The sequence below is a fragment of the Melanotaenia boesemani genome, chromosome 7, assembly GCF_017639745.1.
Source record: "Melanotaenia boesemani isolate fMelBoe1 chromosome 7, fMelBoe1.pri, whole genome shotgun sequence".
Taxonomy (NCBI): Eukaryota; Metazoa; Chordata; class Actinopteri; order Atheriniformes; family Melanotaeniidae; genus Melanotaenia; species Melanotaenia boesemani.
Genome location: NC_055688.1, coordinates 27,725,365 through 27,749,360, shown reverse-complemented (window position 1 = coordinate 27,749,360; position 23,996 = coordinate 27,725,365). Strand labels below are relative to the sequence as shown.

The window sequence follows — 23,996 nt, the reverse complement described above, 5'->3', positions numbered from 1 at the left end:
GTAACTTATTGAACAGAGTGATGGAAAGTGCTTGGAAAGATTTCTTTTGTCTGCTCATACAAAGTGGAGCTGTCTCAGTCTGTTAGAGAAGGAGCTACATTGTCTGACCAGTGTGTGGTGGAGAGGATGGTTGGGGTTATCCATGATGGAAACCAGTTTGTTCAGGGACCTCCTCTCCACCAGTTTTAAAATAGTCCAGTTTGCACCAGATGACAGAGCCAGCCTTCCTTCATACGTTTGTTCAGTCTATTCAGACTGAGAAGTCTGGTGGGCATCTCTGGTACTGTTCTTAAATGGTTTTACTTATATCTCACAGATCAACAATTTCCTGTAAGGATGGATACATGATCCTCAAGAATCCATTAAATCATGTGTGGGGTTCCCATTAAAAGATCAGTTTTAGGCCCTATTCTTTTTAATCTGTACATGTTGCCACTTGGAGATGTCATCAGGATTTTCACAGCTATGCTGATGACGAATAGCTTTACATCACTGTGTCTCTTGATGACCCAGAGCCAGTTAATGCCCTTTTAAACTGTATTGTAGATATAAAGTCATAGATGTACATAGTGTACATGCACATTGTTTTTGTGTGTATGTACTTTTCTTGACTACTTTTTGGAGAATATGGATAATCACAGTTTGTTCACCTTCGACCAAAGCCAACTACATCTAAGGTTAGATCTGAAACTAATAATTTAATCTCTCCCTCTTGCACAATCATAGGTGGAATAATAAATCCAAGAGCTGTAGCACTTATGAGACCACTGACAGGGTTACAATATTAACTTTTATAAAAGATGCTCAGCTTCTCATCTGCTCCTTAATTCCGCCTCCACAGCTCAGTCAGAGCATTCTGTGTTATAAGGCGCTTTGCTCTATTCAGCAGTCTAACACACAAGACATTATACTCCAATGTAACGTTAACAAATAGGCCATCCTCCTCATCTTGGACACAGAATGATCCCATTGAAACTACTGAACCCTAGCTTTGTTTCCCTTCAACACAGTGGACTATTTTCAGTGACATGCATGAGTTTAAAAACCTTTGTGAACAAGTTGGAGAGGCATTCTTCTGCCCTTCACTTTCTTCCTATAGCTTTCTCTGCTTTGTGTGGATCAGTCCTTTTTATTTTCCCCATAGCTGATATCAAACTAAATTAAGAGAGCAATTTTGTTGGGATTATTGGGAACATTGATTAATCTTTAACTTCATACTGCTTGTTCTGTCACTCAAAAGCAACTTTAGACCAGGGTGCTCAAACTTTTGCACATTACTGTGTGTGTTGATTATAGAATTTGGAACCCAATCTGGCTGGGACATCTGATCATGTCAGTTTGCACATATTTGATCAGTTAAAAGTACTAAGGGGCATTTCTCAGTTCCCAGTGTTCAGTGGACCATCTGTAAAGGTGGAGGGGCTCCAGGCTATCCTACTGTAAGCTTTTGTATAAAGAGGTGAAGACTCAGGCCACTAGTTTTCCTTGAATACGTCCTGGAGGAAGAATTTGGAAAAGCACAGCATGGGATGGAGGGAGGGCTGCTTAACTTACGTCACCACATGTACTTCAAACCCACAGCACAGAACACAATCATAATAATAACAGAGTTTATACTTAATGACTGGATGTATTTTCTGAGCACACTTTATGTAGCATTAACTCATAATGTTGACATATTAAAGACCTAGTTAAAAGCTGCTTTATCTGCTCTTCATTTAGAATCTTTAATAAAGTGCATTTGGAAAAGAATTCACAATTTTTTTTCTCCTAATTTGTTGCATTGCAACCTGTCATTTATTATTGTGATGGATCTACATAAAAATAGTTCAAATTAGTGAAGTGAAATTAAAGGGAGAAGAAACTATTTCATTTGATTTGAATCCCTAAATTATGATCTGCTTCAGCCAGCTTGCTTCAGAAGTCAGATAGGTTAGTGTCAAATGACCATGCATGTACCTGTTGTGGAAGGCTCTTGAAACAAGTAACACACCAAAAACGGAGTGTGCTTGGAGCAATATTAAATTCAGCTTTAGATAATGGAAGTGTATGACACCACAACAAATCTGCACTGATTTTTTTTTTTTTTGTGGACAAAAAGAACCACATTTGCATAATTTTATCCCATTGAACTCAGTCATATTCTTGATTAAAACAGTTTGTTTATAGGGTAGTTTGGCTGAACATGTCTGCAGTTATTTTGTAAAAAAAAAAACAAAAAAAAAAAACAAAACAGATTTTCTCATGTTCAATGTAAAACCTTTTAATTTCATTCAGTATACAACTTAAAGGCAAACTCCCTCTGGTGTTATTTCTTTTTCTTTGATGGGGGAAGGCGCCTCTTTGTGGCAACTTTTGAGAAATGCACCTTTTTGGATGCTGGCTTTTCTGTGTTGAAAGCAGATTTATTGGGCAATGTTTCTTCATGTCTTCATTTCTTGTCTTTTTACATTAATCCGTTTATTAATGTGCTCATTCATTAACCATCTTTTTGTCCTTTCATTACCCTTCTATGTTTTTAAAAATGTATTGCTGGCATCAAATCCAACTGAGCATGTTAAATAAAAAAGAAAAAGAAATGATAGGATTTTTTTTCACTTGCATATATATATATATATATATATATATATATATAGTTACAATATTAAGTATATTTATTATTAAGTATCTTTTATGTGTCAATTATTTGTTAATGAGACTTTTTTTAAACTTAAGCTATTCATTTGGGGAAAACCTTTCTAAATAAAATTATAAACTTGTCAGCAGATGCTAAACAACACAAACATCCCACCACCAAAAAAAAACTTATAACCAAAAAAACCTATAACCAAACACCAGTTATAGTTTGAGCAACACAAACGGTCTGATTCAGTTAAACTGGTTGAACCAAAATAATCTAGGAGATATACAGATATCATATTCTGTTAAACTGGTAAATAAGAGGAACATTTCTTTTGTTGACACATAAAGGTGATCATCCTTAGACTTTAATCAGAAACTGGATGGGCATATTATGTGTAAAAGTTTCACAGAAAAAAAAAAGTTCTAACATAATATAATGAATTTAAAGCAAGATTTATCCTGGTTATCATTTGGCAAACAGAATTTATCTGAGTGGTTTCTGTTGAATCAAGCATTTAATTTATTACTGTTGAACACGCATACAAAAAAAATACAGTACAAAGTGTTATCTGACCACTTCTGCAAAGGGATGAAACCAACCAGATTCAGTCTTGTTGATGCCAAGAGATGTTCCTCTTCCACCTCAGTTTAGATGGTCACAATATTCCTCCTGTTTCAGTAACAGTACTAAGCATTGTCACTACTTTCCACAGAAGCATGTTGAGTCTCGCAGCATTAGATCCTTTTGTTAACTCTCTTGAAAGTCACACCCTTCTCTCCTGGAGTTACACAAGTCTACACAATACATAAAAAGATAAGTAAAGATGACCTGGGATCATAAAATGAGTCACATTTAGCTTATGATAGTTTGTCTCATTAAAAAAGCAGTCTGATCATAAAATGATTACTCTTACCATGACCAGCTTATCATCAATGATCTCTGCTATGAAATGGTACTGAGGAAACTGTATTGAAATCTTCCCGTCTTCCATAGCTACAGGGGCCTAAGAGTCACATGTAGAATGGGTGTTAAATATCAAGGAAAATCTTCATTTTTGTGTTCAGTGCATGTTATTAGCTCACCTTGAATTTGGTGCCTGTCATTGTCAGCAGCTCACATTCCTCACCAACAGTGAACTTATTTGACCAGCTCCAGTTTGGGATTGTTTGTGTCCAGGTGAAGTCATTCCCCTCCTGAACCACCTCTGTCACCACTTTGAAGTCAGTCTTAGCATTGATGAGCCCTGTGACAGAGAAAGTAAAGTTCCAAATAAATTAAGGTTGAATCACATTTGTCCATAAATTACCTATATAACCACTAAAATATTAATACCTATGACTTCCAAAAACTCTGCATAGTTCTCTTGACTCTCAAGCTCATATTTCCCAGCAAACGCCATGATGCTGACAGAGAAGTGATGAAATAAGGAAGGAGTTTATGAGTCAAGAGGAGTGGCCTCTTATATGATCCTTCCTCTCCTCTTCCTCACATTTCGTCATGTGACACCCCCACACGTGTGAAAAATGTTAGTGGCATTTTCCAACTCTCAACAGCATGAGTTGCTCCTGTCAGAATCTAGTTTTTCAAGAACTTCTGTGATGTGACGGAAACTTGGTTTGCGAGTTGAAACTTGTGTGGGGTTGTAAAATATTCAGGACTTAAAATACCTGTGTCTTGCTTTTGCTCTTTTTGAGTGGGTAAGTGATCCACACATCTGAAAAAAAAAACTGTCCTTTCATTTATCTCTTCCATTATATTAGTTTTTATTCCCCTTCCTGTCACAAAGAGTGGAATGATGTCTCTTTCACTTTAAGAGCTTGACGAAAACTAACCGATGGTAAATGGACTTGTACTTATATAGCGCTTTTCCAGACAGTTTGACCACTCAAAGCGCTTTACACTACTTATCACATTCACCCATTCACACCCCTATAGGCACATCAGGAGGCAACGTGGGGTTAAGTGTCTTGCCCAAGGACATGTTGTCAGTGGAAGCCTGGAATCGATCCGCCTACCTTCTGGTCAAAAGACGACTGCTCTTCCTCCTGAGCCACAGCCCCCCCCACTGATGACTGAGCATCTCGGTTATGATAAAAATGCGATAAAAATGCTTGTTTAGTGTGTGCAGTGCTGCTGTGACTGTCAGATAAAGAGAACAACCACAATCCAATAATGTAACTGTTACCTCAATCTGTCTGAGAATTACAAGTATGTGGTGAATTGTTATCAGTAAGCTTTGATCTTTGCATGAATTCAATAAATGAGGTATTTATCTTTAATTCAATGATCTGATAAAGTACCTGTAGGCAGATATTATTACCTTTAGAGAGAGGCAGGCTAACTGTCCCATCTTAATACTGAGTTAGGATGAGGTTCAGTGTACAGGCAGGATCATACATATACTATTTATACATTTTTTATACATCCCTCTCTCTCTCTCTCTCTCTCTCTCTCTCTCTCTCTCTCTCTCTCTCTCTCTCTATCTATCTATCTATCTATCTATCTATCTATCTATCTATCTATCACATGTTGTGGTGTTTTCTCATGTTCATACATATGTGGTTTGGTGTGTGGAATATGGTATAGGGAATGGTCTCCACATCATGTATTTCCACATAATTGTGACTACACTGCTTAGTCAGTTTTTCTCTACTTTCAGACCTGGTTAAACCAACTCACCTTGCATCCTGCCAGATTCTTACACGGCATGTACTTGCCTGATTACCTCATCAGAATGAGACTGTCTTCAGCCCAAATGCATCTCATAATCATTTGATCATGCATGCTTAGACAATCTATGATTATGTGAACAAGAAACCAGCCAGAAAAATGGCAACCATACAGGTGACAGCGGTGTTGTAAAATGTATTTATTTAAACCCTGATAATCACAAAAGTGTTTAAATAAAGTGTTGTTATTGACTGAAGGTAACTCCAAAGTGATAAAACTGTTGTATATGTTGGTCGTGAGCACATGAATGATTGACTTCCACATCCTTCATGCTATTCCTTCCACGTTCTTACTTGCAGTTTGTTAATTTCTTCCTGTTTTTGCTCCAGCTTGTCTTTGGAAAACTCCTCTTGTTTGTTTGCCAGTGTTGCTCTGCAACCTTGTATTTAAAATCTGTTTTCAATTCAGGCTAAATCTCACAAGAAATAAACAATGTTCAAAACCTGGTTGTGCTGTGATCCATGGATAAAAACTATAATATTGCAACATATTATCCCAAGGCTGTTGTTTTCTGTCTGGTAGTGCTCACGCGGTATGGTAAGAATGCAAAGCCATGAAATAAGTAAGGAAGTAGAAAAGTAAAGGGAAGTAGAAACATGCAGTGACTGTGGAAAATGTTGTGAGAGACTTTTCTCAAACATGGCTTTTGAGTCATTAACCTGACTGGTGACAACTGCATCTACAAATCCAGAAGCACTTCCATTTCATGTCAAAGAATTCATACTTGTACTCACTCATGGGCTCACAGTGGTTGACCTCTGCTGGCGCTCTGGGGACTTTAACCTGGGCCCTTTAGACCCTAGCCCATCTCTGTAATTATTAGACTTGTTCACCAGTCAAAGTGCTTTAACACTACAAGTCACATTCACCCGTTCACACACACAATCAAATAACTCATCTTAGTCTACATACACTTCTACAGGCTACATAGTCCTTGAGAATTTTCTATGACAAGTGCTGTACAGATGATTTTGTAGTAGCTGTGGGTTGTTTTTCGTTATATCATCATATATTGTCTATGTTGAGTGAGTGCATAGGGTAGTAGCTGTCCTCCTCATACCTTCTTGAGCTCAACTGTAAGAAACTCTTGAGTTAAAGGTACCCACGTCAGGACCGGGTCAAGATCCAGGCTGGCGGAATTCCCAAATTCTTCTGTCTGTCTGAATATATTGGCTATAAACTTCATGTATTAAGCGACTCAGCTGATAGTTTTGTGTTTTGACTTATACGGATGATACTGTAGCAGCTGATGAATGCACTGGTGGACCTGCACTCTAAGGGAACCTTTTTACCAGGACATCAAGCTACGCAACGTCCTTCTGGAATCTGTCACTGATGAAATGAGAGGGGGACCGACTGACATCAGCTGTGGTGACTTTTCCACTGACATGCGCTTTGACAATTTATGTGGCATGATATCTGGCCTTTCATGTTGGAAACAAAACGCTTTCTCATCTTTGTTCTTTGTTCTTCTTTCTTCATCTCTCTGCCTAACTCTGCTATTGCTCTGCAGTTGTGTGTGGCAGGGACCCTCATGTCCCTGACCTTTGTTGACAAGGAGACATATTAGGCCTGTCCCACAACCTTTTGGCAGATGAAGGGGATGTTTTACTCATTGCTGGGAGGACATGAGAAGTTCACCACCAGTGGCTTTGTTCATTACATATATCAGATCAACCTATTGTTATCCAGAGTTAAGAAATTCATTTTTTATTTGGGTGTTTATTTTTACTCAGTGGATGCTGTACACTTTCAATAAATAATAATAATAATAATAAATTTTATTTCAAGGAGCCTTTCAAGACCCAAGGTCACCTCACAAAAGACAATTAAAATCAGTTAAAACATAAGACAAAACATCAAAACAAACATCATGCAGTAGACAGTTAAAAACATTAAGGTGAGAAGGCCAGTTTAAACAGATGAGTTTTAAGTTGTGATTTGAATGATGGAAGTGAGTTGATGTTACGGAGTTCAATATAACTTTAAACTCTAAAGGAACTAAAGAGTTTTTCTGTTCTCATATAAATCAGTAATCAAACCTCCCGCTCCACATAACCTGAATGGATTTTGGGGATTTGTAGTGGTCATTTTTGAGAATGAAGTCATCTTCTTCTGGATCAGCATCTCCTGACATGGGATAAAACAGGTTAAACAATGGAACAATTAATACAACAATTAATGTATAACTTTTAAAATACATTAAATGGCACCTAATTTTTGTTGTTTGCTTCTGGTGGGAGTTATATGTATATCTTACCATAACTTTGAGTTTCTTCCTTCTCATCACAGGTTTCCCAGGCCTATTGTAATGTCTCCTCTGTGTCTTATAACTGCTTGAAGCAGAGCTGAGCTGTTATTCTTGTTGAAAGGAAGTGTTTCCTCCCCACTGTTGCCACATGCATGCTCAGGAAGAAAGATTTAAATGAAATGAAGATTTGATGCAATCTACTGACTAACTTTGCTAGGCCACTTTTTATGAATTGTCATATGAATACTTTTATGGGCTGAATTGGATTGAATTGTTAAAGTTATGACAAATTAATTTGAATTGAAATGTAAGTTTTATAGAATTGTATTTAGTTTTTGTCAAACAAACCCTATGTTTATATTTGTAACTGTTTTGTTTTTCTCTAAAATAAACTACTCTCAGCAAAACAGGCACAAAAACAAAAAATTTCCTTACAAGAAACTGTAACACACTACCAGTCAAGATAAAAGAAAAATACCAGCAAAACTATAGAAAGTAACAAACTATTTGTTATTACTAGATGAAATCACCATGATTTTAGCCTTCAGTGCAGCCACAAAAGTTTACCTGTGGCCCGACCTCAGACATGTGGCAGAGGATAGATAGATAGTTTGGAAATAAAATCCCAAAAAAAAGGTTTGAATGTGAACTTTTACTATCAACTAAAATGAAATGTATCTCAATCTCTACTGCATCAGAAAAATAATTTTAACAAATCAGTGGGATAGATGGACTGTTTGACATGATTACATGGCATGTAGTATAAGTGAGCCATGGCTTAAATAAAGAGGTATCTTATGTAAATCAGATGTCTTGTTACATATCTGTGATTGAAGTTATTTCTTTAGATAAGTTTTACTCAGAATAAAACAAATAACAGTCATTGTTATATCAAATGCTGGTATTTCCACTTAAACTGAAAAAGAAAATAATCTACCATCTAACAGCAGTTGAGCAAAGTTTTTATTTATCCATCACATTTCTACAAACTGACCAACAAGATTAAATCTGATGAATTGTGAGCACACCAAAACCCCCCACCCCCACAAAGAAACATAACAGGTAATACCATTTTTTTCTTTTTCACAATATACCATGTAGATATCAAGTGACTGCAACAGAACGGTAATCCTTTGTCTTATCACACTTTGTACAGGAGTCAAGCTCTTCGTCATATTCAGTCTATTTTAAAAGAAGGAAATGTAGAAATGTAGACTTTCAGATGAAAGATGTGAAGGGAAGTCTGTGATGAAGTTACATCTTTTCCTCTTTCAGGTTTCATTGTATTTAAATCAAAATGCATGCAGGTTTCTCTCCAGGCCACAGAAGGCACAAGCAGTTATTTTGATGACCTGTCTTTAGCTTTTAACTGCTCACTGAAAGAAAACTCTGTCTTTGTCAATCACAGATGCAGAAAATGTAGAGCAAAAATACCTGTGATACAGCAGCATACTTAGTTATCTTCACTTCACATTGATCACAGATAACAATCCACTGACAAATATAAATGATCATGGATCATGTACAGTGAAACTTGTGAAATCCTAAATCCAAGCTGTGGCTGCAATCCCTATAAGGAATTAATCAAACTGCAGTTAAATGCAGCATTCACACCTTGTCATCAGGCATGGCGCTGTCTTTGTTGAGTCCTCCCTTGTCTTTATTGTTTCCAAAGGAAAAAGAGAAAACACCCCCAACAGTCTCCTGAGCTGCTTCACCCCCTATCATCTCCCGTTTCAGAGCTCCCTGCTGGCAGCCCTGTGGATTGCCAGGCAACAGGTTTGGTGTGGAGAGAGTTGGGGTGGTGGTGCCCCAGATGTATAAAGTTTCCCCCTCAGGGCAAGGAGGGAGGCCCTTGCTTAGGTAGCTGGGGCTTGGACTTGCCGAAGATGGCAGAGTGCGCTGGCTTCCATTTAACCAGCTGGAGTTGTGATCTGTAGAGCTTTTGCGTGAGTTTCCAGAGGAGCTGAAGTTAGAGGAACGGTAGTTGTAAGCTCTCCATCCAGGACGTTTTTGCTGGTGACACTGGCATCTTAGGATCCGAATGAAGGCCAGCTTGAACTCACGGCTGTAGCAGGGATAGATTATAGGGTTCAGGCAGCTGTTGAAATAGCCGAGCCAGAAGATTACTTTGAAGAGGACCTCAGGTGGGCGCAGGTTCACATTAAAAGACCCTGTTGACAGAAGATAGGAAGATAGATAAGTGGAAAAATTTGTATAAAGTTGCTTTGGGGAGAAATGTTCCACTTAAAGGGTCCCTTTCTTTGTTTCCTTCGACAGCATCTTACAATGAAAATAAAATTTAGTTATTTTACATACAAAATCTTTGTGTGCGTGTGTTTATTTGAACATGATTAAAGTGAAGCCATGTCTGTGCATTAATGTCAGTTTAGTGATAATATATGGGGCTGTTGATTGTTGGCACCAATCTTATCTAACCACTCAAGCAGATTTACATGTTTTTGGTTGTTAAACTATTTAAAAAATTATTAATGACATTCATTAAAATATATATTTTGTTTTCTTGTTTTCCTATTTATTTATTTATTTATTTATATTACTGTTTTTTCCAATATAAAAATAAAAGAATATATAATTTCAAACTAAAGTTGGAGAACTTAAAATGTGGAATTATGGTTGTCTGCATTTCGTCAATACTTTGAACTAAAGATCAATTCTTGTCATGTCTGTGTTTAAGACAAAGCAGTAAGCTTGCATAAAGACCAACAGTAGCTGGAACAGAGCTACTCAAATTCACTGGTTATATTACAAAGCTTAATTTATCTAACATTAGGACTTATAATTTCGGGTGGTTGGAGCTAAATTGTTCTGAAAAGAGTCACCTGACAACCAGTATGATATGGTTGAGCCTTATTTCTCCCAATCTTAATTTTCAAGCTAAGCTAAGCTACGCTAAGCTAAGCTAAGCTAAGCTAACCATACCATGTCTTTTTTCCCCCCTGCACTCTTAAAACCTCCTGAAAATGACATAGAGCCTCTTATCAAAGTATTAGTAAGAGGTCAAACAAGTGTAATAAACAGTCTAATAGATAAAAGAATTTAAATAAACAAGCCCTTACAAATACATTGTCAAATTGTAGGCCTAGTTTCCTCCCTAGTTAAAAAGGTTAAAACAACTAGTTAGTGACACAAAGAACTATTTTCCATTTCCTTTTTTGTTTCCCTTTAAATATCACTATGTATAGATCAAACATAATCTGCTGTTATGAAATATCACGTGAATTGCATCAGTACATAAAATGAAAACTGGCTGTTACTCTTTTTATGGGACTGCACGTTTCATTACATCCAGTAGATGGCAGCACTGATTAAAACTAAAACTGGTATTAACTGTCAGACTTTACAGGTCACTGCAATAATTCAGTTCCACACATTATTCCACACATTAGTTGTATTTTAAGTGAGACATTATATTGAGGACATTTTTTAAGCTGGTGACACAGTGTCTTAAAAAAGTCAATATAAACTTTATTGCTGTTTATTTTAATTGGAGAACTTAAACATGAAGTAAGAAAGTGGGGTAAACTGGAATTCCATTTCAAGTAAAGACATTGAGGGAGTTGTGTTCCTTTGAGTGAAAAAAGCAGGCATTTTAAAATTAGTGGCACCTTATTCAATGAGAGATTATGAAGGTTTCATTAACACAACAGACATTCCCATCATCACACATGCGGACAGGATCAGAAGACATTTGTTGTATCAAACTCTCGCATAAGTCGAAGCTGTGTTTAGGTTCCAAACAAACTTATTAACTTGAAGGACAGTGCTTGAGATGGAAACATGATGATCCCAAACAGCATGCTTATCATGGATGAAAATAAAAGAGTTTTACACAGACTTGTTTGCATTAATCTACACTTGTAATGTTTTTGCCCAGATGTTCCAGAGCTTTGATATAAGAGAGATATCTTCTATGCTAATCCGATGAGAGACGGAAGCCTGCGAACAAAAACAGGTCATTAATACGCACAGCAAGACAGAAATTAGTGTGAGACAAAGAAAGACAATGTGTGTTTACATGCAAGCAGATCTGAACACTTCTTAAATTGAACCAACCCACGTTCTTATATTTTTATCACAGTCCTGGAGAGCGAGAGATGCACTGTAATCTTAAGCTTTGAAGTGTGAAATTAGCTCTATTAATGTATGACAGATAGAGAGTCACCTCCACATAAATATTGGACTGTCAGCTTGAACAATTTCTTAAAGACATACAAGGCATACAGTATATAAATGAAGGGTAAATTGATGCAAATAAAAAGTAAAGACAGGTGAAAAAGGAAAAACAAACAAGCAATGGTCCTGTTAATCTCTTAATCTGGATAAAACTGACTAGGCCACAATGCAGAAATGCAGTATAAAATTTTCAGATTTCATTTGACTCAGTAGTTCTGAGTACTTATGTAAGTGGTGTGTGCTTGTCTGTGAGCGTGAGTGGCTGCCAGACTGGCAATGAAACTAGAGAAAGCTCTCTGAATGTGTCTTGGCCTTCTGAGCTGCCAATGAATGGCCTTTTTCTAAGTAGCTGGTAATTTCACTTGATATTTTCCATTCTGGAAAACCACTTAAATGTGACTTCATAACCGTATAAGTTATGAGCATGACTGGGATGCAGTGCAGAGGGAGTTGGAATACATTTTTGGACAGTTTTTCATTCCTCTCCCAGTCTCTGTATATATATCTTCATGTGTCAGTCTGTTTCTGTTTGTGGTTTGCAAATCATGATTAAATATGACTCTAATAACTGCATTCATCACAAGTCCTAAAAGCTTAAGTATAGATGGCAACCTGACCTCCTTTTTATTATATTTATTTTTATTTTTTCACGTCTAATCCAAAGGGCCTCCTCAGTTTTGATCATTTTCTGTGGGGTCATGTCACTTAACCTCTTGTCTGCCTGCCTGGGTGGGAAACACTCAACATATGACCTTAACCATCCGTAATGACCCATATGATGGCCGAGTAAGGCCAAGGCACACACAGAATCTTCAGAATACCTCAACCCCCCTATTAAGCAATGACAACTGACTTGAGCCTCTTCAAAAATAAAAAAAACAAAACAAACTAAATTCAGGCTGCCTTCTACTGCTTTTACAATATTAATTTGTAAGAGCTTCTTCTGTTTTTTTTTCTTATCTCTCCGATGACAGACAAAAAATTTTAATTTAGATTTGCAACTGTTTGTCATGACAAAATTGAGCTCTGATACAACAACTTGACAGGAGTCCATCTGTGCCAAATTTAATTAACTGGATTATATTTAGAGACACATCTGTTTACATGAGGTCTTCGTTGATAAAGCACATCAGATTAAAAAATCTAGTGATAAAGACTGTGCCAAGGTGCAGATCTGGGCAGGATTATTTCTGCAGCATTTTAAAGCCTCAAAAGCCAAGTCATCTGTCATCCTGTAATGGAAGAACTTTGGAGTCACCAACAGTCTTCATAAATCTGACAACGGCAGAAAAGTGTGCACAATGAAGACTTTCAAAGTTTGTGGAAATGGGAGAAGCTTGAAGAAGCGCAAGCATCTGAGGAGCTCTTCATCAGTTAGTGCCATTTGTCAATTACTACAATTCCTGCAGTCAAACAGTAGTCAATAAGCAACTAGCAGTTTTAGTTGTAAAAGACGTATAAGGAAAATATAGTGCAAACTTGTATGAAAATTTTTTCCATAGTGCCCGGGTGTCAGACTGCATCAGGACAACTCTGACATTTCAACAAGACAACAAGTTAAAGCGAATGCCAAGAAAACACAGAAGTGTCTTCATGAAATTTCTGTTAAAGTGCTAAAGTGGCACAGACAGAGTCTGGATTTGGATCAAGTAGAACATCTCTGGAAAAACCTGATGGACTGCACGTAGACACTCCTAATCCAGCCTGAGCATTTAAACAGAGAAGGATGAGAGATCCTCCCAAACTTGAATGGCACCAAAAGGACTTAAAGCTTTCATTCCTCTAGCCAAGTCCCGAGTTACAGCTCCTTACACAAACTGAATTGTGTCGTTTATTTTCAATAAATTAAAAGGAAAAAATCTTAAAACTTCAACATATATTTTTTTCAATCACTTTACAGTGTTGTATAAGATGACCCTAAAAAAACATAAAGCTAATCAAATAAAAATGAGAAAAAACTGTTTTTGAGAAATTACTGAGACACGAATGAGTCAGAATTCACACAGACATCATCATGTCTGTTTTGTCATAAACTGACTGCAAATTAAGACAAACAACAGAAACAACATAAACAAGAATGTGTTATATTTTTCTTTGAATAAAATGTCCAAATAATTATTGCATATAACTCCATATAATCTGATAACAAGAGGTAAATAGCAGCTCTAATGACGATACTCTCAATTAGAGACTGTGTGTCTTTGCAATATTTCTCTTTCAATATCTCTGTGGTCTGTGCTGGGACAGCAATCACTGAGACCATTTATACTCTACAAAATAATCTTTACAATCCCATACAACTGAAAAAGTAAATCTAATTCAGAATCGGCTGTCATGATTGGTTAAATCAACAACTATGAATCTTCATTTCGTTGAAACGGGTTAAGACAATGGCGTGTGCATAAACATACACATATGGTTCTGTCTTCTTCCCAGAAAGGGCTGATAAACATCCAAAGCTAATACAAAGACCACAAGGTGGGCCAAGGCCGCAGTGATCGTGTGTCTCCTCCACACAAGAAAAAGATTAAAGTGTAGGAAACACAGGCCACACCCTCTAGTAGCCAGATTTGGTACATGTTTATGTGCTTTAGTTCAATGTGAATGTAGTCCATTTTTGTAAATGTTTATGCTGTAGACTATAGTATAAAAGGATGCAAGGAACTTGACAGTAAGACTGTTGTATAGATAACCATGGGAGGGTTGTTGTTGGTGGTGGCCTCACCCCTTCTGTTAAGACGACTGCTCGCACCTCCTTCCTGAGGACAGGCACACACACATCTCACTATGAAACACAGGAACATCTTAACAAAACAAGGCATCCTGTTATTCTCACTAATTGGAAGAAGAGATGCCTATTCTGTGCCATAGAGAGTGCGCCAGTGCGCACACACACACACACACACACACACACACACACACACACACACACACACACACACACACACACACACACACACACACACACACACACACACACACACACACACATTCTGTTTCATAAGACCAATAAACATGATTAATGTCATGATCTGAAAGTAGAGAAGTGTTATTACCCTCACACATAGCTTTCAATGAAACCACATTGTGAAGCTATTTTTGGTAAATTGGGTTGACATCCAAGAGACCCCACACCTTCACCCTCCTCTCTGCCCTGTGGCCCCTCCTGCTCAACTCTGCCATCTCCTTTCTCCTCCATTGCTTTAACATGTAGCACCTTCATTATTTTCAAAAACCATTTCAATTACCCCTGGAGCACAGGGTCCCTGCCAGCTCAATGGGACATGAAAACACCACTGATTCACACAGAGAATAGCAGAGAAAAATATCTCTTCAAAAATATGTCCAGAAATATACCATTTCTTACATTTAAAAATGTTGGTTTCTTTCACATTTGAACACATTGCTTGTGCCACTTGGCTTACAGAGCCTTCACAGGATGTGACTGCCTGCTCCGGGTGTTAAGGAGCTGCGGGAAAATATGTGCAATGAAATAACACATGCAGCCCACTAATGATTTCTTTGTCTGAGCTGAGAGATGAGACAGAAACAAAACCGCTTATGTGTGAAATGTAGATGAGTCCATCCACTTGTTCTTTATCATTCCTCACTCCACGAAGGTCATGTCTGCAATGCATTTGCTGCTTTTCAATAATTATCCATAAAACCCTTTATAAATGACTGTAAACACTTATGACAGCTATTAGCACAGTGTGGGGTACAAAGCAGTGGATGATAAGTTTAGTATTCCTAATTCTTTACATCTCCTTATTTAAGTGAGGGCAGTTCCACGTCTATATAGTTTATTATAAATTGTTTCTTAAAAAAAGCCACTGATACATCAACTATAGGTTTGTGAAGTACTGTTTTGGACTGTTTTGGAGTCAAAGCTGCTGTACAAGGGATGATCTGATGGAGAATCAGATAAGATTTGATCTTTTGAATATACAACTTTGTTTACAAGTTGTCATGAAAGAGCAAATCAACAATAGCGATTGCATGTTTGTTTTTACCACCTTGTGAACATGATTATTTCTGATTTAAAGTAGGTGGATGAGTGAGATTTGATCATAAACATTTATAGATTTTTACTGATGCTTAGTACTTCATATTGTTTTCAGACTCAAGTAATGATGCAATACAGCCATTACATTCACATATATCTGATATTCTTCATTTTTCTCAGTTAGAGACTGTGTATCTTTGCAATATTTCTCTCTTAATATTTCTGTGGTCTGTCCTCACATATAGACCAAAATATATTTTAAGTTAAACAAATAGGCCATTTTGCCAACCTCTCCTAAAATACAGTATTTACACATTAAGTTTAATAAAAAAAAATTGTGTAATAATTCAGTCAAATTGAAAGGAAATTATTGGCAATTTAGTATTACTGTTAGTATTTTTTTTTTTAAATTTAGTAATGCTGGACAGGAAGCATTCATTAAATATAACATTAAACTATTTAGAAAACTAATAAAACTACTAAGCATTTAAACAGGAGAACAAGATAGTTTCATAATAATTTAACTGAGCATCAAATGACAAACTTTTCATGGTAAAAATAATCATTAGGAAGACATGTTTTTTTAGCCATGGAAGTGAATTAAATGAAGAGTATTCACTGTAATGAGTGAGACCTTTTCACTGAAATCTACCTTGATGCAAAAACAAAATGTACACATTTATGAAACTGCGTTGCATCAATAAATATTCATTAAACAAAAATTTTGATTCAGTTTTATTAAAACCAGGTTTAAAATAAGTAAAAAATACATCAAAAACTACTCTCTATTTTATATGACTAAGACTGAATAATTAAAAACTATTGAGACTATTGTAAACCCAAATCAAATCAAATAAATATGTAAATACATTTTTGAAAGAACTTGATAAATCTTTTTTATATATATATCGAAGTTTTCAGGAGTTGGAGCATGCAGCTGCATTTCTTTTACAATTTTTGACAATTAGTCCAATTGTACTGGGGGTCCTTGAGGCTTTGACTGGCCAGAACCAGTGTGATTTAAATTAAGACGCATCCACACAGAAACAAGTTGAGGTGTATTCTGTTAAGTTTTCTTCATGATTTGTGTTTCATTCACATAGAACCAGTGTTTTGGGAGCCTGAAAACATTGTACCATTTCATTAATGAGACATGTCTGAGAAATGCCAAAGTACAGATGATTTGGAATTTTGGAACAAAAAAGTAAGGCTATATGTTGAAAATTACCCTAACTTTGGTTTAATCAAAGGAGTCAGCCAGAATGCACATTTATAGTGAGAAGCAGCTAATGAAAGCATAAAGCAACTGAGCCAACTTGTTTAGTATAAAAACTAAATTAAACCAGAAGCTTCAGGGCATTCTTTTAAATTCTTAAATAGTTTTAATTTTCAGTGCAGCATAATTTCAGGTTAAAACATTATCTAATCTGATAAACTGATTAATCTTTGCAACCTCAGTTTTCATTGTAAAATCTGTGTTAGTTAAAGAAAGGAAGGGAAACACCCCTTTCAGGCAGCAAACCTGCAAAGCAAGCTGGTTAAATACAGCCAATAGATTTTAAATTTACATGTCCTAAATCCAGTCATTTTGATGACTAGATTTGATAGAAATATCAATTACCGTATTATTATTTTAAAAAACTAAGTTCTGTACCTTAGCTTACAACATGTTAGAGGAATTTTGGAAACACAATATTTCAAAATGTGGGAAGTTTGTCTCAAACTGTGAGTACAGTTGCCTGCTTAAAATTTATGTGCAAATAACAAAAACAAGGTATTTACAGAATTTGACCTAGATAGGTGAGATCAGCTGTGTGGAGGAGGGTTCACATATTTTGTCAAGTTGAATGCAGAGGTTGAGACCCTGTGGATCTGAGGTCACAGCAGCCCTGTCAGGCAGCGTGCAGCCTTTCTTTCATCTTTGGCTTGCAGTTGTTTAAAAATCTGCAGTGATAGATGAGAGAGAAGCATCTGCAGCCTCACTGACAAAATCACTCAAGAAACACATGAGCATACCTGCGCGCAGCACACAAAATTCACATGCCGTGCAATGCAGGCCAGCATGCACACACACTACCAGCCATATCAGTGGCTGCATGCATTGGAAGGTGCTGGGTTAATAAGTGTGAAGCAGGAAATCCCACTCTGAAGTTGGAGGCTAATGAATACTGAGGGAGCAACACGAGCGGAGAGATGCCATCATCATACTTAAAAAAACTTTAGCTCAGATCAAACTCACACCAGACTCGCAAAAAAAATTAAATAACTTAAAATAAAATAAAACAAACAAACAAAAAAGGAATAAAAAGAAAATAAAATTTTTGGAAAGAGGTGAGTTCCATTACCTACTTTGAAATAGAGTATATTGCAATTTAATTCAGTAGACTTCTCCATCAGGAGGTTGTTGAACTTGAGAGTATTTTCTCTTGTGTCTTTGACGTTGTTTTAAAATGCGCATAAATTAAACTAGTATAATGTTTTGTCTGAGTGCATCAGTATGCTGCACTGGAGATTACACAAACAAGCGTACCATCAGGGGGGATTTCTTGGCAGTTTGCTGTGTTGTGTTATATAAAGAGTCCCTTCCTGAAGCCCTCCTCCCACTTTAAATCTACTCTTTGAACTCTCTGAAGTCTGCAAATTAGAACTTCAAAAAATGATGTTTGACATCTCTCAGAGAATGCCTTGCAGCTAAATAATCCCTGCTTTGTGACACTGCCACAGGAACTAATGTTTGCATGGCTGTATGAGGATGTGGCGAGCTGCAGCTTGAAGCCAGGGGCATAAACATACTCCCATATGAGCACAATAAATGAATGCTCCCAGGCACATATACAAACACACACAAAGATATTCAGCAGTAGTCTACTGTCCCCTAAAAGATGAGAGAATCAGACAAGTGATCATTATAACAGGGATCCCCAACTCCGGTCCTCAAGGCCTACTGTTCTGCAGACTTTCAGTGTTTTCCTACTTCAATACGCCTGACTCAAATGAATGGCTCAATAGCAGATTTGTTCAGAACTCGTCAGACATCCATTTAATTTGACCCAGGTGTGTTGCAGCAGGGAGACATCGAGTACCTGCAGGATAGTGGGCCTTGAGAACTGATCTATAACACAATGCAAGTTCAATGAGGCCTTCTGTTTTGCCTCCATCACTATATAAAAACTTGTTTTGTTAGCCTCCTCACTATGACACAGACCCGTGGGATGGGCATTTCACTGCAAGATATTCTTTAATTTCCTCTGCAGCTTTTGTAACAGGCATGACAGTGTCTGCGGAATCGTCTGGACCAACAAAACTCTGATAGCACTGTTGGGATCAGAGAGGGGCCACCTACAGTATAAATGAGAACAGAGCAGCTGATCCCAGCTGCAAAAAAATGGGCTCACAATAAATCATAATCACAACATATCTAAAGTTACCAATTCTACAGCCTTCTAAACGTTGAAGTGCGATCCAGTGTTTTTGACTATTTAAGACCAGGAAGACACAGACAGCTGTGGGCCACAAAAAGCAAACAAACAAAATAAAAAAAAGCTCTGCAATTGGCCGCTAACAGCTGTAACATCAGCCCATACTGCCTCACTGCCGCCCTCTTTTCCACATACGGAAACAATGAAGAGACCCCCCCCCCAACTTCCAGCCAATCAGAGACTTTAAATGAGATGCGTCATCCTTCACTGCATTGATTGAGCTTCTGACGTGCAGTTACACTCAGCTAGTGTCACTACTACAGTTACAGAATGTAGTTTTTTTTAAATCTCAGCTGAACGGACTTGGTAACAGTCTTAACATGACAGTTACATAATATGAAATATGTCACTGTTCAAACTTTTTTTTGGGGGGTGGGTAATTTTAGTAATAGTAATTTTATCCTTATTTTTATTTATCTAATAATCTTTGGTAGCATTGTTCGTGCAAAAATAGCCTTGTTATTTTATTAGGATTTTATTTTCTCATCTTATAGTTCCCTTGTGTGATTTGTGAAACTGGTGCTACTGGTCTTGTGCATCTGGAACTTTACTTTGAGAGTACAAAGAAAACATTAAACTATGCATCACTGTGGACATTTTTGTCCATTTAGGCTAATTTTTCCACTAAATCTGTCTGTTTAATTAATTGTGTTAGTGCATCTTACAGTTTTTGTGAGAAATTCTCTCTTCATAAATTTTAGAATATTTTTTTTTTCTAATAGCATTTTATGCATAGGCCTGGGGTTGATTTTAGTGGTGAATAGTAAAAATGCTTAAAAACATCACAGAATACATAGCTTTATTTGATTATATTTATTAGTTTAAATAAATAAGGGGGGCACCAAAAAGCAGGGCACCCAAATTGCTAGCAGCAGCCCTGATTATGAAACCCAGGGAATACTGCAAAGATAACAGTAATTGTTTGGATAAGCTTGCAAGGAATTTCCTCCTAAAATTCCTAAAAATGTTGTATCTTTTATTATGAGCCATGAATTTGGAGACTACAATTCAGTAATACTTCAGCTTTATAGAGTAAATAGCACAACTGATTACATTTAATCAAAATATAAAAGAGGAAGCAAACTAACTTCATTATGAAAATGAACGCCAGAGTAACAGAAATTAGTTAAATCCATTGTGTCATATTTAAACCTGGAATTATATATTTAATTAAGCATTTAAAAATGGCCATTACTATATCAAAGCCCACACACAGATTTGGTGGCATTTCACAACAATAAATGCTTCCAGGGAGAAGTTTCCTGTGCCAGCTATAGATGATTTACAATCACTGCAGCAGCAAACTTCCCACAGACACTTTCACAAATGATCTCCTGCAAGTCTCATTAAGTAGTTGAATGTCATGAAGTTTTAAAAACAAAGGGGCTTTTAGTGGGAAGGGTGTGTGTGTATTTTTCATAAACGCCTAATATAAGTGTTTATTATGCCATATGTAAAATTTGATCCACTGAACCTACCTATGGGTAAGGCCAAAAAGAAGGGCAGCCAGCAAAGAATAAACATGCCGACTACAACCCCCAATGTTTTAGCTGCTTTCTTCTCCCGGGAGAATTTCAGAAGTTTCACAGTGAGGGAACTTCTCGCCTGGTGCGCACGGCCCTTGCTGGTGCCTGGATCCTCCTGCACCTGAGATCCCTTGTGGATCCTGAGGGTCAGCTCGCTGGTGTTCATCCGCTCGCGCATCACACCTGCTTCCAGGTTCTTAGTGGTCCTTTTAGCGACAATGTACACGCGGCAGTACATCGCTAGTATAACGGCGAGCGGGATGTAGAAGGAACCGAGGGAGGAGAAGAGTGCGTAAAACGGTTCCTCGGTGATGAGACACACCGTGTCGTCCGGCGAAGGCGGCTGCTTCCATCCGAGCAGAGGTCCGATGGAAATTACCACGGACAACACCCAGACTCCGAGCATGGCCAGCAGAGCCCGCTTCTCTGTCACGATACCCGGGTACTGCAGCGGGTGGCTCACTCCAATGTAGCGGTCAATGGATATTACGCACAGACTCATGATGGACGCGGTGCAACATAACACATCCACTGCAGCCCAGATGTCACAGAAGATCCTGCCGAACACCCAGCAGTCTAGGATCTCCAGAGTGGCGGACACCGGTAGTACTGTGGTGCCCAGCAGCAAGTCGGCGATGGCCAGGTTAATGATGAAGTAATTCGTCGGGGTCCGTAGGTGCCTGTTGCACACCACAGAGAGAATGACGAGAATATTACCCGCGATGGCAAACACGATGAAAGCCCCCAGGACCAAGCCAAGTGGGATGGCTCGGGTGAGGTCCACCTCGCTGGGCTCCGTGCGGTTTCCTCCAGAGCTGTTGGTGAAGTTGACCTGCAGAGACTCGAGCTCCGAAGAACCATTTTTCCACAAGTTTGTAACATTGTCAGTGCTTAGACTCATTTTGACTTACGACGTCCTCCATAGCAGGCTTCCGATCACTTGTAACAGCAACTAAAAAAGGAGCTTAACTGGGTACAAAAAACCCCAAACTTGCCTATGTCCGCATGGTTGAGCTGATTGCCAGTTCTTTTCGAATAAGTGCTGATTACTTAATCAAAACTGATTAGTTAATCAGTTCATTCTACAGTTCATTCTACAGCCCTGCAATCTCGTGCAGTCCCCCTCTCTCCACTCTCCTGAGGGCTCAGAGTAGAAGTGAGGGGGATAGCAGTCATCTCCTGCCTCCTCTCTCCCACCCACAGCTTTGACAGAAACTGTCCAGACGTCCCCAAACACAAGCCGATGAAATGCGCATGACACGCCGCACGAAGAAACGTGACTACACAAAAATTGCAGGCCGTGTTTTTGTACCATTTTACGCAAACTTGGCAGTCGTAGCGGAGAACTGCGCGTTTTGGAGGAAACACTTTATCAGTGTGTTGTATTTGTTTTGCCAGCTAGATCTCACAGAAATGCGTGTAATCTCCACGACCTCTTCAAAACATCAGTTTTCGTGCTGGTGGCACCCATGAGACCACCCGTTTTTTTCCACCAAGAAAGATGCTTAACAATTAAAAATGTTGTGACTAAACCATTTGTTCTCCCACTTCAAGGTGCTTTTTGGTTTAATTTTACTTTGGTTGGAATCATGCCTTGACGACAGTTCAGACTAAGAAAATATACACTTAAATCCTTTCTAATAAGTAAACTTTGCAACATGTCTAAATGTACATAAATATTGAGATGAGATGTAATCAGTTTTTATTAAGAGTTTTCAGCCAGTAACCTTAAAAGGTTAAGCCAGTAAACTCATGTAGATTAAGCTGAAAAATCTTAGGTATTTCTCATGAATCACATTCCTATTTTGGTCAAATGCAGGAGTCCCTCTAAGTAATCTCATTCTAGATGTGCACTCACTCAGTGAAGAATGACTGATTTAATGGGCTGAGTTCCAAGGGCTTTGGTTTGGTCTGAAGAATGGTATAGCCATCTCATATGACCTCTTCTCCATTATCATACATGAGCGGATTTATTGAGTGAACAGACTCTTATGAAACTATCTCACTCTGATGTAAGAGTTCTTTTTTCTTTTCTAAATTAAACGCATGACCAGATATGGTGACCTTTCAAAGTTTTGACTGCCTTAATGTTAATTCTGCTGCTTCTATAATTCCAAACTATAACTCATTATTAGTAACTCACCTGATACATTCAAGAAACAACTTTTCTGCTTCTGTGGCTCTTATAATTTTATAAAGAGGATGTATATTGCTTTTTGGACTGTAAATCTTTCTTAAGGTTTCAATTTCAGTAAACGGTAATTGGTTCTTACCAAAATGACATATTCTCTCCCACAGAAGAGTCTTCTTCTGAAAAACACCTGAAATGAGACTAAGTTTTTCTTAATTAATTTTTTTTCATCATAGTGTAATTAATTTATTTAATGTTATTAGTGGCTAGTTTGAAACACCTCAAACAAAGAATGACCAGCTGCCTCAACCTCCATTATTTTTAAATGATCAGGTGACTAATCAGAGCAGACTTGACCTTTTCAAAGAAGGGCCATGTGGAAACAGGAGCTAAAATGTTTTTCATTCAAACCCAGGAATTTCAGACTTGTTGTTTGTGGATATTCCATTTCAGAGGGTTTAGAGGGAATAACCAGAAAATTTTTCAAGAGCAAAATTTGAGAAGAATAGTGATGCTTCAACAGTTTTATTATCATTCAGTGTGATCCTGTTCTACGTGCTGTCATTTAAAGTCTTGTGTTTTATCCTTAACTCCAATTTTTTGATCTCGGTCATTGAATCTGAAGTGTCTCGTTTACAATAGATGTGTTTAGCAATTTCCCTCTATTATTATTATTTCATATTATCTTTTTACAACAACAAACAATACTTTACAAAGTATTTTTCATTTTCCATAGCAAGAACTACCAAACACAGTATCCTGCACAAAAGTAAGACTGCTCTTTAAATATTTTTTTATATATAATTCCAGATGTCAGAGGACTTTGTATTTCATAACAGATTAAAGATCAACAAATATAACTGAGACTTAGTCTCTCTGGCTGTCCTTGTGTGTCTGAGCCCAGCTCCGTTGTGTCTGTGTTGCTTTTTCCTGGTGACACAATTGTAAAACATTTTCATAAGAAATTCACTCATTTCTTTTGTAGACTTTGTCAAACTACAGTGGCTCATAAGTGTTTACCCTCTAGGTTTTCCTATTTCTTTGCAGTACATC

The 23,996-nt window shown here is 37.5% G+C and overlaps 2 protein-coding genes and 1 long non-coding RNA gene across 3 annotated transcripts; all 3 read right to left on the bottom strand.

Annotated features, from left to right (window-relative positions):
• Positions 1-2,247: 2,247 nt before the first annotated feature.
• Positions 2,248-4,054, bottom strand: LOC121643314 (gastrotropin-like). The gene is made up of 4 exons (XM_041990679.1): positions 3,956-4,054; positions 3,706-3,866; positions 3,537-3,626; positions 2,248-3,417 (listed from the first exon to the last, which is right to left on the bottom strand). Exons 1-4 carry the CDS (start codon positions 4,020-4,022, stop codon positions 3,358-3,360), a joined length of 378 nt encoding a protein of 125 aa, XP_041846613.1. The 5' UTR covers positions 4,023-4,054; the 3' UTR covers positions 2,248-3,357.
• A 4,495-nt stretch (positions 4,055-8,549) lies between these two features.
• LOC121643614 (alpha-1A adrenergic receptor-like) lies at positions 8,550-22,221 on the bottom strand. Its single transcript, XM_041991111.1, has 2 exons — positions 20,765-22,221; positions 8,550-9,778 (listed from the first exon to the last, which is right to left on the bottom strand). The coding sequence occupies exons 1-2, from the start codon at positions 21,711-21,713 to the stop codon at positions 9,213-9,215; spliced, it is 1,515 nt and encodes a 504-aa protein (XP_041847045.1). The 5' UTR covers positions 21,714-22,221; the 3' UTR covers positions 8,550-9,212.
• LOC121643615 lies at positions 11,082-12,561 on the bottom strand. The gene is made up of 2 exons (XR_006011141.1): positions 11,367-12,561; positions 11,082-11,331 (listed from the first exon to the last, which is right to left on the bottom strand). It is a non-coding gene; the product is annotated as an uncharacterized LOC121643615 (long non-coding RNA).
• Positions 22,222-23,996: the final 1,775 nt, after the last annotated feature.